Genomic DNA, 16153 nt, shown 5'->3' with positions numbered 1-16153 from the left:
AGTATATATTGGACGCTTGAGAGGGTTGCGGACGCCAGAGATGTAGTGGGACTTCCACGGGAGTTAGCCAGCCCTCGAGCGCTTGCCAGCCAGCCCTGTGAGACGAGTGACTTGTGACATATATCGAAGCGGATGATTTCACGCAGGACAAAGACAACCTTACGTTCGGCGAGTGGCGATAAAAAGGTGGAGGATCGTGAGCTGTAAATTTAACAACATCCAACAAACGCGGCTCACTCAAATCCCATCAGCAGAAAACGTAAGTACTCCATTTAATTTCAAAACTTTTATCATTCCTCTTTAATCAATTAATTCTGAGATGATTTAAAGATAATTCAGCCCTGAATGTGTGCACGAGAACCGAATGAATATACATATCCCAATTCGCGCATGAGTGCCACGGTAAGCCCGTGCGGCAGTAAATATTCAATGTCGGTGAAGTGTAATTATTGCCGCAAGAAAAAGAAATGAAAGATTTATTGCTGCAAACGCCGCGTGCCGGCGTCATTGCCGTATCTCTACGGTGCGAATACGTCATTGACGATTAAAAATTAAGTTCCTAGAGTCAAACAAAAGTATTTGGGCGAAGATCAGTTTGGTTTTAGAAAAGGAAAGTCAACGCCTGTTGTAATAGCGATAAGGAGGTTCTTGGTGGAAAGGAACCTAAAAGATGACCAGGATCTATATGCCCGTTTCGTGGATTTGAATGGATATTCTCAAGAAAGAAGCATTTGATAGAGAGGAATGGGTAAAAAAATAGACGTAGATTGAAGGGAAAGACGACTCATTCGTTATCTGTACTTGGCCCAGACTGCGCAAAGGAGGGTAGGGGACGGAGAATCTGGGTGGGCAAGCAGATGTTGGCCGAGGAGTTAGAAAATGCTGTCCAATATCGCGTCTGCTTTTAATGCAGACACTGAAGAGATGGTAAGAGAAGCGTGGGATGAGTTGTAACCTGGAGTAAAAGTGGGAGGAATGAAGTTTAAATCAGTGAGGTTAGCCGACGATCAGGCGTTGAATAGACAGTCAGCGAGGAGGCTTCAGTCTCTAGTGGGTGCGTTAGACGAGCGTTGAGAGAAGTGGAGGATGAGGATTGATCACAAGAAGACCAATGTTTCGCCGGTTTATGAAGAATCGCGAGCGAAAAATGTGAGACTCAAGGTGAAAGTAGGTGAGGCTTCAGACGGTAGATCAATTCAACTCTTTGGGCAGCACATAAAAGGAAAACGGATACACCAGCAAGGACATTAGGAGGAGAATTACGTTAGCAACGGAGGCCATGAACAGAAAGGAACTTATGAGCGGACCGCTATGTAAGAGTTTAAAGACAAGGGGAGTGAAAAGTCTGATCTGGAGGGCAGCGCTTCACGGTGCGGTCACTGTCATTTAGGAAGAAGGACGAGAGAAGACTGGAGGCGATCGAGATGTGGATGTGGCGAAGGATGGAGAAGGTGAAGTGGACGTAGAGGAGGAGAAACGATGAAGAGTTGGACATGGTGGGTGAAGAGAGGCAGCTTCTAGATGAAATACCGAGGAGACAGAAAAAATGGATGGAGGGAGTACTTAGCGGGGAGGGAATGTTGAAAACGGCGTTGGAGGGGAGAATATTAGGTAAACGAGGGAGAGGGAGAAAAGAGAATAAAATTTTTAATAATCATGTACTCATGTATCAATTTTTAGATACGTAGGTCTTACGGTGAATTGAAGAGGGAAGTGCTTGGCTCCCAAAATGATTAAGTACTACATAGAAACCTACCTTAATCGGTAGAATACTCAAATAATAAGAAGAATTAATAAGAGATAATCTAAGTTTAACTATCGAGTGCCTACGCATTTTAGTTCTCATTACGTTCCGTGATATCCAAGATATTTTATTCAGCAGGCTATGCGTCAGCGCTGCGGCGTCGTGGTCTAATTTTCGCTGTCAGCGGCGACTAATTTTATACCGGGGTACATACAGGAATATTCTTTTGAGTGCAAAAAAGCCTAACTTACCACAAGCGTGACTCATTTTTAAAAAATTAGTGGGCAGATGTTGCGGAGTTCGTCGAAGTAGTCCCTTGAATCTATTCCGCGGCATGCGGATTCTCGTACTCAATACTACACAGGAATTTAATATTTGCTGATGCGGTGAGGTAACTTTCGTAACAATCACTCTCGTACTCTTATATCCATACGCACAAATGCACTCATTGAGGTTTTTAAACATTCTACAGTAATTTATTCCTTAACGGAGACGGGTAAATGAGTTCAGTAACCTATATTTAGGTGCCATCTGTGAATAATTAGCGAAATATCAGCATCTAAGAGTGGCATGCGCCATTGCCCTTCTAAGGTTAAGGCTAATACATAATTAAACTCGATCGAGGATTAATTAACCAGAATTTAATAAAAATCTGATATTCTGGGAGTTTTAACGAAGTAAACGGTTACCTAGGCAGTCATGTATTCATTTAGGCAAACATGCACCTCCCAGTGTGGTTTAAGAGTGAACACAACATCTCTTTATTCGCCAATTAATATATAGGGAGCATCATATGTTGCATTAGTCTGTTTTCATTAAAAAGCACTTAGAAGTAATGTTTCATTAATTTCTCATGACGATAGGAGCTTCTCTCGGGTTTACAGTATTTCCCTCAAGGTATCATCACAATATTCTACGCTAAAACAATATTTTAACCAGATTAATGAGTCCACGTTTAAAAAAATGGACCCATTGACCCGATCCGAAAGCCCACAGACTTTACTACGAATCATACACCGGAAAGCATCAAGTCTTACTTCTGATGATAACCATACACATTTTTCGACGACATGAAGACGAAGAATATGAAATATGCACGAAGTAGGTGACGGCAACGGTGCTTGTGAACAACTAGCAGGTCACCGAGCGTTGCTCTGGAAGAATATCACACAGAGATGTGGGAAAATTGGAACTTGGAATTCATAATCGCACAGCAGGATTTTTAGACTTCCTTTTCGAGCGTGTCAAGAGGTGTGACTACCCGGCAGGATGTTCAACCGCTGACAAACGGTAATGAGAAAACGACGCAAAGATCGTGTCGGACGCAAATACAGATAGATATACATATAGATAGATAAATGATACTGTTATATGTTTGAATGATACTGTTTTCAAAACCAAATTTGAACGCAACTTTGTCATTTTTTCCATTTCAAGATGGCTGCGGCGGCTCTGATGAGTATTCCCAAGATGGCAGCACGGTATGCGTTTTCTAATCACACCGTTGTAGATAGAGTGCTACCAGAAATGCTCCACCTTATTGACCCTCACTGGTGAGTTACAATGGTGATCCACATTATTTCATTTCACTGTAAGGATATTTCTATTTGGAATGACTAATGCAGCATGGAGTTAAGCATATGCGGATTTATGGGAGAAGCACGGGGGAACGTGCTTAAAAAATTGACACGATTTTTAATACGGTTATCATTACGTTCGTTTTGTTCATCACGAAGACTCAATCATTTCTTATTATTATTTTTTTCCTCTTCTATTCTTGACCTTGTTTATTACATTTAATAATATTTCTTGGGAGTTTTAGGTCAATGTAAAACAAGTTATAGCCAACGCTTCGATTTATTTAAAATCATCCTCAGGGTTATGAAAGAGAATACATGAACAATATAAAATACAAAGATGACAACGATATACAATATTTTTAAAACATTTTTGTGTAAAAATATTGTACATCGTTGTCATCTTTGTATTTTATATTGTTCATGTATTCTCTTTCATAGCCCTGAGGATGATTTTAAATAAATCGAAACGTTGGCTATAACTTGTTTTACATTGACCTAAAACTCCAAGAAATATTATTAAACTCAATCATTTAATTTTATATTTATAACTTTGATAACGAAACAAAGAGAATATTTCGTACAGTAATTTCTGTATGCTGTTTTAATTTCCTGTCAGACCCTTGTGCCCCCCCATAAAAAAATTCTGGATGCGCCATTGGAGATAACCTTACTTAGTCATGATTTTTACAAGTTGCTAATGGTATCAGGGGCAAACTCCTACCAACTTTAATTAAGTTTAACAGCGATAGACATATTTGTCATTTTTCTCAAACAGGCAATTAACTTATGAGAAAAATGGCATACACGCCAATTCTCAAAATTAAAACCGTTACGATCAGTCCTGAAAAAAACTTATTTTTTATTAGTTTTTTTTAGGATTTGTAAGTCTTCTCCCGCACTGACTCAATAAAAAAATAAAAAATAAAATTTAAAAAATATTTTTTTATCTGTGAAAATTACAAAGGTTCTTATACATTCATTCAATATTATTTTATTCAGAGGGTGAATCACTCTCGATCGAACAGCCTTTTTCCGTGATGAATAACTCGTTTAAGACTTAATTGAGGATATCCTAGTAAGCATTTGCTTTCATCAGAATTCTGAAAATTTTCTTCTGTATTTCCACAGATGTAAGAGTTTTAAATGTAAGATTGAATATAGTTATTAACGAGAAATAAGTCACAATATAAACAAAATAGGAACAGTCGAGAGGGAGTGATACGTGTCCTTTATCTAAAAAATATCATGATGTCATGATAATGGTTCTTATTGTAACCGAACCATATTTTTAACTAACCAACTCTAACTCTAAACTAACTCCTACTAACTCTAACGATGAAATTTTCCAGGTACCAGTTCCCTCCCATGAACCCCCTCTGGCACGGTATCTTGGGATTCGTCATTGGCGTCTTGGGAGTCATCTCGTGGTGCGGCAACGGTGTCGTCATCTACGTGTTCTCGACCACAAAGGCCCTCCGCACCCCGTCCAACATGCTGGTGCTCAACCTCGCCCTATCCGACTTCCTCATGATGGTCATCCAATGTCCATTTATGCTCATCAACTGCTTCTACGAAACATGGATCTTCGGTAAGTTTCGAATGTTTATTCAGGTTATGTGAGGCGTTTAGCACAGTGTCCAGCCGATCAAAGCAGAAAAATCCATGCGTAATTCACGGCTTTCCACGGAAATTATAAAACATTCCACGTTAATCTCACGTGATTACTGAGATGGATAAATATTTTAAAACACCAAAAATTACTTCAATACTTTTCAATAATATTGTTTACATGAATTTAAAAGGACAAGGAATAGGTTAGTTAGCACAAATTGTATTTAAAATTTAAATTTATTCAAAGCAAGCCACGGCACTGATTCGACCTCATAAGTAGATGCTGACTTCACCGGGAATTCCACTCTTCGCACTTTTGAGTCAAGAGTGCAAGAAATTTCGATTCTGTGACCTTCTCTGACATTCCACGTTTCGATGCGGTGGTAAAAATTCTAGCAAGACACTGCACTTAAAAATTACGACGAACACATTTTAGGCCAGAAAATGGGTGTTGAACAGGCAAAATTTTATGTGAAATTAATATGAAATAAAGGATTTTGAAATTTCCTTTTAGTGCAAAAATCCATAAATAATTCATGCATAATTCCAGCGAATAAAAATTGAAGTGCATGACACGTTTCTTTGTTTTACGACCTTCAAAATTTTTCCTTCATTCTTTTTTTTGTTTTCTTTCTCACAGGGCCCCTGATGTGTGATTTGTACGCCTTTTTTGGATCACTTTTCGGCTGCACCTCCATCTGGACAATGGCCACAATATCACTCGATCGTTACAACGTCATTGTCAAGGTAGGTTGAGTCCAAATCCCATGAAGCTATACTTGCACAAATCTGAGAATTCTACAGCATATCTGTATGATTGCAAGATTAATTATCGCTCGATAAATGACCAACCAAGGTCTGAGAAATACTGCATCATCGCTAACATTCTCACCGGCACACTTTTGCTCGAAATCTAAAACGACGAGGAACGACGAACTTGTTATCTTAGATCTGAGACTTGCTTTTGACTAACTTTTGGCCCCTGCATAAGAAAATAACCTCAATTCTCATCTTTCAGGTCAACTTTTTAAGCACTCTTTTTTATCTTATGTCATAAAAAAATTACAAATGAATAAATTTAAATTACACATTTCCTTTTAAAGTATAAATCAATTTTAAGGGAAATCTTAATTTACGTACTGCCCATGTAGAATGATTGCCGATGAATGGTTAGGTACCGACGAATCGTTGGTACCTAATCTCCTACGTCGTCAGTCACCCAGCAACAGTCGCATAAGATTAATAGTCAATTGGAGAGCAATAATGCTTCTTGTGAACGACGTACAATCACACAAAATTAGGGAAAAAACTTGATGAGGCAGAAGAAAACTAACTACATTTTTGAAATCAGCGTTTATATTTTACCCTTTAACAGCTCAAAAATTGAAGTCAACAGAAAATTTGTTAAAACTATTTTCCCCAGTGTAATTTTACAGCAAATAAAAAATTGGAGGGACGAAGGACATTTCAGTACTTATGGCAATCGGTAATTATTTACAGTCGCTTTCATACTTGGACGAGTAAAAAGTCAGTTTTCGTATTAAAATTTGAAAATTCCCTTAACGGTCAAATTCCTTCCTGTTTCCTTTCGATAAAAGACCATTGGAAATTCTTCATGAATAAAAAACAAACTAAGTTAAAGTTAAATCTTCCATTTGCAGGGAATGGCTGGCAAGCCTCTTACCATCAAGAGGGCACTCCTATGGCTAATTATCGTGTGGACGCACGCTCTACTCTGGACCATTTTGCCTATGATCGGCTGGAACAGGTGAAAACTATCGGTTAATACTACTCATCCAATTGTAAACACTTTTGTTAAAAATTTCACCAGTGCGATGATTTCAAAATTGAAAAATCACACGCTTTTGACAGGAGACAGGGATACCCTGATTCGCAGTATGTGCATAAGCTACCAAGAGGTTCTTCTTTCCAAATGATTTATTTCCATGCATATCATGATACTTTACACTAATATATTTTCGATAACAAGGAAACATCTCGTTCCTCTTACGCTATTAAATGTTTATACGGGGGTCATTCGCTTTGATCTACACTCATAACACCTTCTTCCGAATCCGCGCCGGCTGCCTGACACGACTTATTTTCATATTCATATAGCACACATAGTAATATTTTTTTCGACCTTTGTTTCGATGAAGCTGATTGCGACAGTATATGACGCGCTATAATGTGCCCGGTAGTCATACAAAATTCTGCTGGATGGATCCTATGAAAATCTACGCAAGTATGATCACCTCGATGCAACTTAATGGATGCTATAGGCGCGGAATCTAGGGATCATGATTCGATTACAGGTCGGAGTAGATTATTGTTTCCTGCGATAATTTTTTCAATTCATTCTTTTTTTGAGGGATTTCGATGAGTTATATGCAGGCTAGACCTTTTTTTTTTTTAGAAACAATCACTTCTATTCAGAAACAATTATTTTCTACGGTTCACATCATTTAGAAGGAAAATCTGCGTTAACTCTAAATAATTACTTAAGAGTACGTTCTCATTTTCCGAGAAGTCACAAATATATTCGCATAGCAAAATGGACTATGTAGAAATATTATAATCACTAGGGAGTGTATAAAATACTTACAGGTTCTTTAAAATAAGTCAATCTATAACATCCGATCTTACAATGAAATTTATAACTTTGAAGTAAATGAATGGCATACTACAAAAAATTCATTGCTTCTACAAGTCACTCCTAATATCGCGGACCACGATAGGAAGGACTCTCTATCGTAATCTAAATCGAAAATATTTCAACTATAACCCACTAGGTTAGAATTTATTAGATATCGAGTAAAAGATTGTAGCATTACTGACTAATGCCGTATGCTTGAATGAAGGAACGAATTTTTAAATCTTATGGATGATGTATAAATCCTGAACGCTTGTTACGCACCTATTTTAATTGGCGAAAATAATATTTAAGTGGGAAAACAAATCCTTTTGCAGGTATGTTCCAGAAGGCAATATGACCTCATGCGGAACAGACTACTTGACAAAGGAATGGTTCCACAAGAGTTATATCTTGGTCTACTCTTTCTTTTGCTATTTCACGCCCCTCTTCACCATTATCTACAGTTACTTCTTCATCGTTCAGGTAAAAACATCATGTTAAGCACATATTTTTATTTATTAACCGAATTACGATTTATATTTTCACAAAGCTGACTCTGTCTGCATTAATATGCATCATAAATGAAATTACTGTGACAAATGGCTACTTCAGTTTTTACATATATCGTTTTTCAATACATTGCATTATTAAGTTTACTGTGTGTCCATAAGAGTATTATATAAAGAAATAAATTGTTAGCAAATTGATTTTAACTACATTTTGTTACCTGAAGAGTCATTTGATTGAAAGACAATGACGTTATTTGTGATTGTTTTCTTTGTCATGATGCAATGCTTTACATAATTTAGTGTCATGGCAGTGTCTTCCATGATGATAACGGCACTAACCCTGTTAATGGCTCATCAAATAAATAAGTAATGTATTTTCCGAAATGACTATTCACATGATCAGGGGCGGTCTGATGTGATTGAGGTCCCCCGGCTGAGACTCAAGATGGGGTACACCTTACCGGGAGGTACGGGGTCCTCCCCTGGAAAATTTTAGGAAATTGAATGTCCGGAAATAGATTTTGACGCCATTTCCTACCTTAAAAACCAGATATTAGCAATTTTGTAAGAAAAAAATACTGTGAAAAGTGAGAATTTTATAGCTTGTAAAATTTAATAATATCGTATGGTTTAATTTTCCATTTAGTTAATTTGTTCCTTGAAACGGCACTAAAATCTAAAAATCCTCAAGAATAAACTTTTCGAATAACCCTTACAAAAAAGCATCCGGTTCTCTTTTTATCTTCTGACATCTTTATTCAATTTATATTTTTATATGAAATTGTTACACTGAGCATTTTGCACATAAAACAAATAATAAAAACGTAGAATTTTATAATTGCAAAAACATTTATTCAAGTAATCTGACGCGAGAGTTATGGAAGGGGGGGCCCTAAGCTCGGGGCCCTCGGCAATAGCCGACCTGGCCAAACCGCCCCTGCAAATGAAGGAGCTAATAATTAAAATGTGCATATATTTCACACAGGCTGTAGCTGCTCATGAAAGAGCCATGAAGGAACAGGCGAAAAAGATGAATGTGGCTTCACTGAGGTCATCAGAGCAGCAGAACACAAGTGCTGAATGCAAGCTAGCTAAGGTAAAGAAAAGAGCGAGTGAAGAATAAAAAAAAATCACTAACTCTTTCTTAACTGTGTGGTATTCCATTTTATGGCTTCTTGGATGGCTAACTTTTACTTATATCGCTCAATATATATTTAATTTTTATCACTTTAACCTCATAAATTTTTTCGGTTTGTTAACAAAGTAGTGGTATAAGTAAAAGTTAACTATTCAAGAACCCTGATGAATTAAAGACTGGAAAAATAAAATGCTAAAACACACACATACAATAATAATACCAAAAATGGTTTAATATAAAATTACAAATACTTATTGTATTAATAGTTTTTCAAATAATCATTTCATTCTATTTCAATACCGTTACAGGTTGCTTTAATGACAATTACACTATGGTTCATGGCATGGACACCATACCTTGTCATCAATTACGGAGGTCTCTTCGAAAGTATCACAATGACTCCTCTCGTGACAATATGGGGATCAGTATTCGCCAAGGCTAGTGCAGTCTACAATCCTATTGTCTATGGCATAAGGTGAGTGAAATAATTATCGCAAAAATATAACTTGATTTCCTATCAATTTTAATACACCCTAATTCTGGCAGTTGATGTCATTTCCATTTTGTAGCGTGTTCCATTTTGTAGATAGTAGAGCATTTGGCTACTAATCTAAGTATATCAGGGTCAAATCCCAGGTAAAGTCTTCGCGCACTCTATTCTAAAATTCCTTGAATCTTGTCACTGGCCCAATGAAATGGATAGTCCTTACCCTGGCAGGGTGAAATTCACGCGCCTGTGGCTTAATCTTGAATGAGCTCTAACCTCACCAATTCAAATGGGCCACCGGGTTGAATCACTGAGTGATAGATGCTACAAGATACCTGAGAGGAGTTTATGGCTATATATGTATATTGACCTACCCAAAAGTATATAAAATGATTTTCATATTAGTTCGAGGATATTTTCTTTTCTGAAAATTACCTTCAACTATCATACAACGGTAGCCTCGTGTTTACGTCACGGGTGTAATTTAAGAAACCTAACATTTAAATTAAGATGAAATCAATAGCTTGAGTGACGTCTTATGAAAATTCTGTGCTGATCATAATTATATAGAATGAATGAAACAAAAGCATGAATAGCTTTGGATTTTCACTCACAGACATAACTCTGGCGCCCATTGACGCTATCGTTAGCAAATAACTGCGGAGTATTTTCTACGTTAATGTTTACAAAAAAACAAATTAGAATAGTGTAAGTCCTCTATATACGAACATGATACGTTCCGAGACCTTGCTCGTAAGTTGAAAAAGCTGAGAAAGGCAAGGAAAAGGTATTTATCCTGAAGAATCCAATACTGAATTTCAGTTTTGCGTAAACTTACGATGGTGACGAACTAATCTCGCTGCGCGTTCGACACGGCTGGAGCCGAATAAAACGCTAAGCAAGGCAACGAAAGGAGTATTTATCCTGAAGGAAAGGTGAACGCTAAGCAATCCTGACTTCACAGTGTTCACTTACAAACATAATTCGCTTAGGCTGTGTCAAAAAGCGAGTTCCTTTAGGCCCATCGCACACGGTGTGACTCTTTTACAACTACCGTTGCAAACCAGTTGCGTGCGCAACTGTTTGGTGACCTCGAAAATATATTTTAGTGGGGAGGCGCACACGACGCGACTGGTTTTTGACGATCTCAAACCAGTCACATGCAACCGTGGGCCCGCGGTTGCAGTTGCGTTGCAGACTTCAGTTGCACGAGACCACGAGGTGTTGTTGAGGTATTTTGAAGGCCGTATAGTGCCGATCTCAAAATGAATGATCAAGAACTCAACATGAAGCTTGTTGGAGCAGTAGAGAAGCATAAAGTCCTGAACAAGTACAAACTATCTAACGTCTTTGGTATTGATAATAGTTCACAGCATCTTCTTCGCCTGACTCAGTGATAGTAAGCGCTGACGGCCAAGCCAAGGGCTACAAAACAACACGTACCGCACTAAATAAACACTTCATTGATTGCACAATAGATGAATCTGATTTACAACCAGCCCTTTGTCATTACACCCGTGTGCGGACAGATGTTTTGTTTCAGTTGCAAACTGGTTGCAGACGCAACTGATTCCCAACTGTGGTTACTAAATAGTCACTCTGTGTGCGCTGGGCCTTACGCCAATGGCGTAACTAAGAATATGCTTTGTGGAGGGATGGGATGGCCTGGGGTGGCGACCCCTCTCCCAGGTAAAGGGGGTACGGGAAAATTTTTGAAAAATGACATGCCTGGAAATACATTTTGCATTATTTTGACACTAAAAACTTAACTTTAAGCATATGCAGTTATTAAATTTCAAAACTAGACAATAGTATTGAATATGTATTAAGTTAATTTCACCGAGGCTTTGCAGGGGAGGGGGATCTATCCCCTCATCCCCCCAGTGGCGGATACAGAAAAAACTCAAGGGGAGGGCGCAACATATCTTGAGTTGTCTTTACTTTTATCGTAATAAAAGATGATCAAGTCACAGGCAAAGTATATGAAAATTTTATTTAAAGTGATTATAAACATGTAAAAGACAATGCCATCTTTGTCATCATTAGTCAACAATCCTAAGATTGGTTTGACGCAGCTCTCCATTTCTCTCTCCTATCCGCTAATCTCTTCGTAGCTACATATTTATTCTCTTTTACATCCTTTATAACCTGTCCTATATAACTCATTCGGGGCCATCCCTTGCCCTTTTTCCCTTCCACTTGTCCTTCAAAAAATGCCATCTTATGATATAAAAAAGTTACAATTGTGGTTTTGCAATGTTCGGCAATACAAGCGGACACGCAAGGGGGGGGGCGCGCGCCCCCTGCGCCCCCCGTCTGTATCCGCCACTGCAGTGATCCCCCCATAGTTACGCCTCCGGTTTATGCCACACTGCGTAGTGTCGGCCAACCTCAAAGGCGCCAAATTTGAAATTTCGGCCACGCTTCAATTTTTTGAATGTTAGTATCGCTGAAAGTGCATCAGTCAAATGTTCGTAACTTATGGACTTACTGTACCTACACAACATTGATATTCCTTTTCTTTTTGCAGTCACCCTCGGTATAGAGCAGCCCTAAGCGAAAAACTGCCTTGCCTCGTTTGCGGTACCACGGAGAAGGGAGGAGCAGCAGATTCAAGCGTCAAGTCGGACGCAACGGAGAACTCCACGGAGAAGGCATAAGATTCCCATGGCACCACAAAGACATATCCCAAAGGCACGAGTGAGAGCCAACGTACGAAGATATCCAGACAAAATCCCCTGATCGCCCGAAGAGAAAACGCACCAAGACCTAATGCTGCTACGGATAACGATTCCACAGCTATTCCTGGGAGAGAGGGGATGTATTCGAGTGATGAGTTGTCCTCATTTCACCTTCATTACCGAGATGAAAGAGTCGTGAACATTTAGTCGAGTTTATACTCTACCTGCTCCTTCATATCGCCCACCATTCATTTACGGATCGATTCCAATAACGCCTTAATTTGACCACAATCCACGGATTGAGATGGCAATGGCAATAAATAAACTGTTGTTTTGCGTATTTTTTACCCCTGTTACACAAATGAAATGTAATTTAATGGGTAATTTTTCAGGTAATGCTTCGTGTAATCTCTTCATTTCACTGAGTAAAAATATGCATCTGTGGTTTAAAAAATTGTGCGCTAAATTCCACACTACTGAGCACGCATTTTCAAGTCAATCCAGTGAAATTTTACTCGCAGAAATGTAATGTCACCGATAGCATATAATATAATCAAATGTAATGCATAATAATGAAACCCTCCTCAATACATGCCAATTTCTAGATCCACATCCCTTTGTAAAACTTCATTAAATAAGGCCCCGAGTGAAACCGCAGAGAATTAGTAAAAACGCAAGCGTGGCTAATAAATTTACGCAAATTCGAGCATAAGAGGACTCAGTTTCTAATCGGAATATGCACTGATTCAGTAACCTTATGTAATAAAAATTATATTAATAAAGAATTGTGCATGTTGTACCATCCCTGTTTATTTATCCGTCTTACACAGTCTATATTCATTTTTTTTCCTTTAACAATATTATAACGCAAATTAGTGTATAATAAAATTTGTGATTACGCACAATCCTTGAGGTATGAGAAGAAATTTAATACATCTTTTTCATTATCTTTTGCGGAAGGATTATACAAATACAATCTAATTTCAATGGCAACTAACATCAAGAGTCATAACACCAAGCAGCATCCTATAACCTCATTTAGTAATCTGCGTCGTTTAGGATGACGGCTGTACGCTCCCAGAGAGGCAAGCGTTGTTTTGAGAAATATGGAACCATTCAACGTTGCATTTTAATCTTAGGACCACAAAAATGGCTGCACGTGGACATAAAAAGTGTAAAACCTTCGAAATTCAATGAAAAAATAACAGCGGCTAAAAGTGGTATTGGTTTTCACCATGTTGAGAAAGGTTTTAAGTACTAACCAGTAATAAACGTGTAATAACCTTAGTACTTAGAATAACTAAGAGATATGTGGAAACTGCAGAAAAAAGATTTATTCCTCTAATTCCAGCCAGCAAAAATAATTACCAAATGCAATTCAATGGATTTTATCCGCATTTATTTTGTCAACACGTAAAAGCTGTGATATGCGATTTCACACACAGTGCTGTATTTCAATTTAGTATGATTACGGAAAATACTACAGCCATCTGATCCTTAAAGAATAAAATTGACAAGCAAAAGTAAGTAATTTCGACTAGAGATTAAACAAATAAGGAGACTTTGATAAGTGAAGTCATCGAGCTTCTATGGTGATTTTTCTCACTTTTATTATAAATCACGTGTTTCGACTTTCACACGTCATTCATTATAAGGTTATATATTGGAAATGAGACGGTATTATTTTTTTACGCCGATTAAACAAGGTTGGGAGGAGCTTGGTAATCTAGTAGGTACAACACAGCTACTAATCGAAGGATCTCAGGTTCAAATTCCGGGTGAAGTATTCTGACACCCAAAAGCAAAACCCTAGAAGAACGAGTTGTCTCGGAGAAAGGAACTGTCCCCATTACCCCAGCTGAATATATGACATTTGAACGTCCTTGGCATAGTCCGGTGTGAGCTCTGCCTTTCCTATACCTCAATCAAAACCAAGCTTTGAGGTGAACCATTAAGTTAACGAAGTCAGGTTGCCTGTTTCTAACGGGGGCAGCCTGGCCAGGTCGGCTGTTCGGCGATCGACGAGGGTCCCGAAATTGCGGGCCAACACAACGCTCACGTCTATCGTGAAGCGCATATGAAAGGTGCAGTAAAAATGACTAAGATTAGTTGAACCAAAGTATTTTTTGCAATCACAAAATTCTACGTTGTCATCAGTCGCTTTTCATTACAAAATCCTCATTGTCAGTGTTAAAAGATTATATAAAGAATAAATAAAATACAGGTTTCAGAAGATAAAAGAGAACCCGATGCTTTTTTGAAAAGTTTATACGAAAAGGTATTTTAGAGGTTTCTTTCAGATTTCAGTACAGTTTCAAGGAAAACATTCACACAGTAGATAATGGAACCATAATGCGTTATAATTAAATTTTATACGCGGTGAGATTCTCACTTTTCATATATTTTTTTCTGGCAAAATTGCTATTTTTTATTAACTTTTTCTAATTTTTAAGAGCCAGAATAGCGTCCAAATATATTTACGAGCATGAAATTTTCCCCACTGAAGAAGGGTCCTATCGTAAGCCCCAGCGGAGCCCCCAATCACCCCAGACCCCTTGTCTCCAATATCTTCTTAACGCAGAACTACATCAACTCATCTTATTTTCCTTTACCTACTCTTTTCACTAGTTAATACCTTTATTTCACAATAATGAGGGCGTATTGTCAGCCTCTCGATATACTTTTGCGAAACGATACAACAGTCAATCTGCGTAGAGTCGTATCTGGTGGTCTCCCTAATCGCCCCTTCACGGATACATAATTGCTGACACACGGGCCGACGGGTTGGGGCTTCCTCCGCGTGAGACGAGGGGAAAATTGAGCGTTTCACCTCAGCGGGGCCAAACACGAGCACTTGCGAGTCTTCGGCACTCGCACTTGAGCGCGATATATCGACCACCGACGGCGGCAGGGAGGCGAGAGAACTAACGAATTGCGTGGATCCGATTTATGTCAACAAGGACAGAAGGAAGCCACTGGCGAGGACTCAGCCTCTTCAGCGCTGTATCATCATCAGCTACCGATAATGAATGCAAGGAGACGCTTGGAAGATGACAAAAAATATGAATGAATGAAAGGTTATCCATGCCCTGGGTTTCCCCAGAGAGCCAATACAAAATAAAATAATTTCTGTTCAAGCAAAAAAAATAAAAAAACACCTTGCACATTACTATTTGTAACAAAAAGCCAAAACAATATATTGAAAGAAAAAAACTCAGGGAAATAATAAGAACAAAAATCATCGAACATGGGGAAGAGAAAAATAAGAAAAAAAAACTTCAGTTAATTTTTGATAGCCATAAAAATAAATGGAATAAACTGATGTAAATATAATTCACACCATACAAAAATAGTTGACAACATTAAAATAAATATATTTATTTATATTAGTTCTGTTTGAAGTAATAATTAAAAAGCATTTCTTTAAAAATGGAAAGATAGGAGGAATCTTTCATAAATGACGGCAAGGAATTCAAGAGATTGCAACTAGACACGAGAAAAGAATTAAGATAAAAATCTCTCCGAGGTATAGGACGCAGAAGGTGGGAAGTTTCAGTTCTAGTGTACTTGGAATCAGAGGCTGATTTAGTTTTAAACGTTGATATTATAAATATTAAAAGATATGCTGGGTATTCAGTCTTAAAGGGAGGGAAAATAAATGACCCGTGTAAATATTTCCTAAGAGAAGAGGCTCTAGGCCATGACCAATTGTGGAGATGATGGGAGATGAGATCACCTTTAGGAAGATCAAATTAGGGAGCTAAGAGA

At 38.1% G+C, this 16153-nt stretch overlaps 1 protein-coding gene across 1 annotated transcript; it reads left to right on the top strand.

The window, feature by feature from the left end:
- The first annotated feature begins 21 nt into the window (after positions 1–21).
- On the top strand, positions 22–13184 carry LOC124160958 (rhodopsin-like). The gene is made up of 9 exons (XM_046537093.1): positions 22–259; positions 3182–3297; positions 4674–4912; positions 5576–5682; positions 6597–6703; positions 7906–8053; positions 9065–9175; positions 9526–9692; positions 12235–13184. The coding sequence occupies exons 2-9, from the start codon at positions 3182–3184 to the stop codon at positions 12362–12364; spliced, it is 1125 nt and encodes a 374-aa protein (XP_046393049.1). The 5' UTR covers positions 22–259; the 3' UTR covers positions 12365–13184.
- The last annotated feature ends 2969 nt before the right edge of the window (positions 13185–16153 follow it).

This window comes from Ischnura elegans, chromosome 6, assembly GCF_921293095.1.
Source record: "Ischnura elegans chromosome 6, ioIscEleg1.1, whole genome shotgun sequence".
NCBI classification, from domain to species: domain Eukaryota; kingdom Metazoa; phylum Arthropoda; class Insecta; order Odonata; family Coenagrionidae; genus Ischnura; species Ischnura elegans.
Note: the sequence above shows the minus strand (reverse complement) of the source record. Positions and strands in the feature narration are given on the sequence as shown.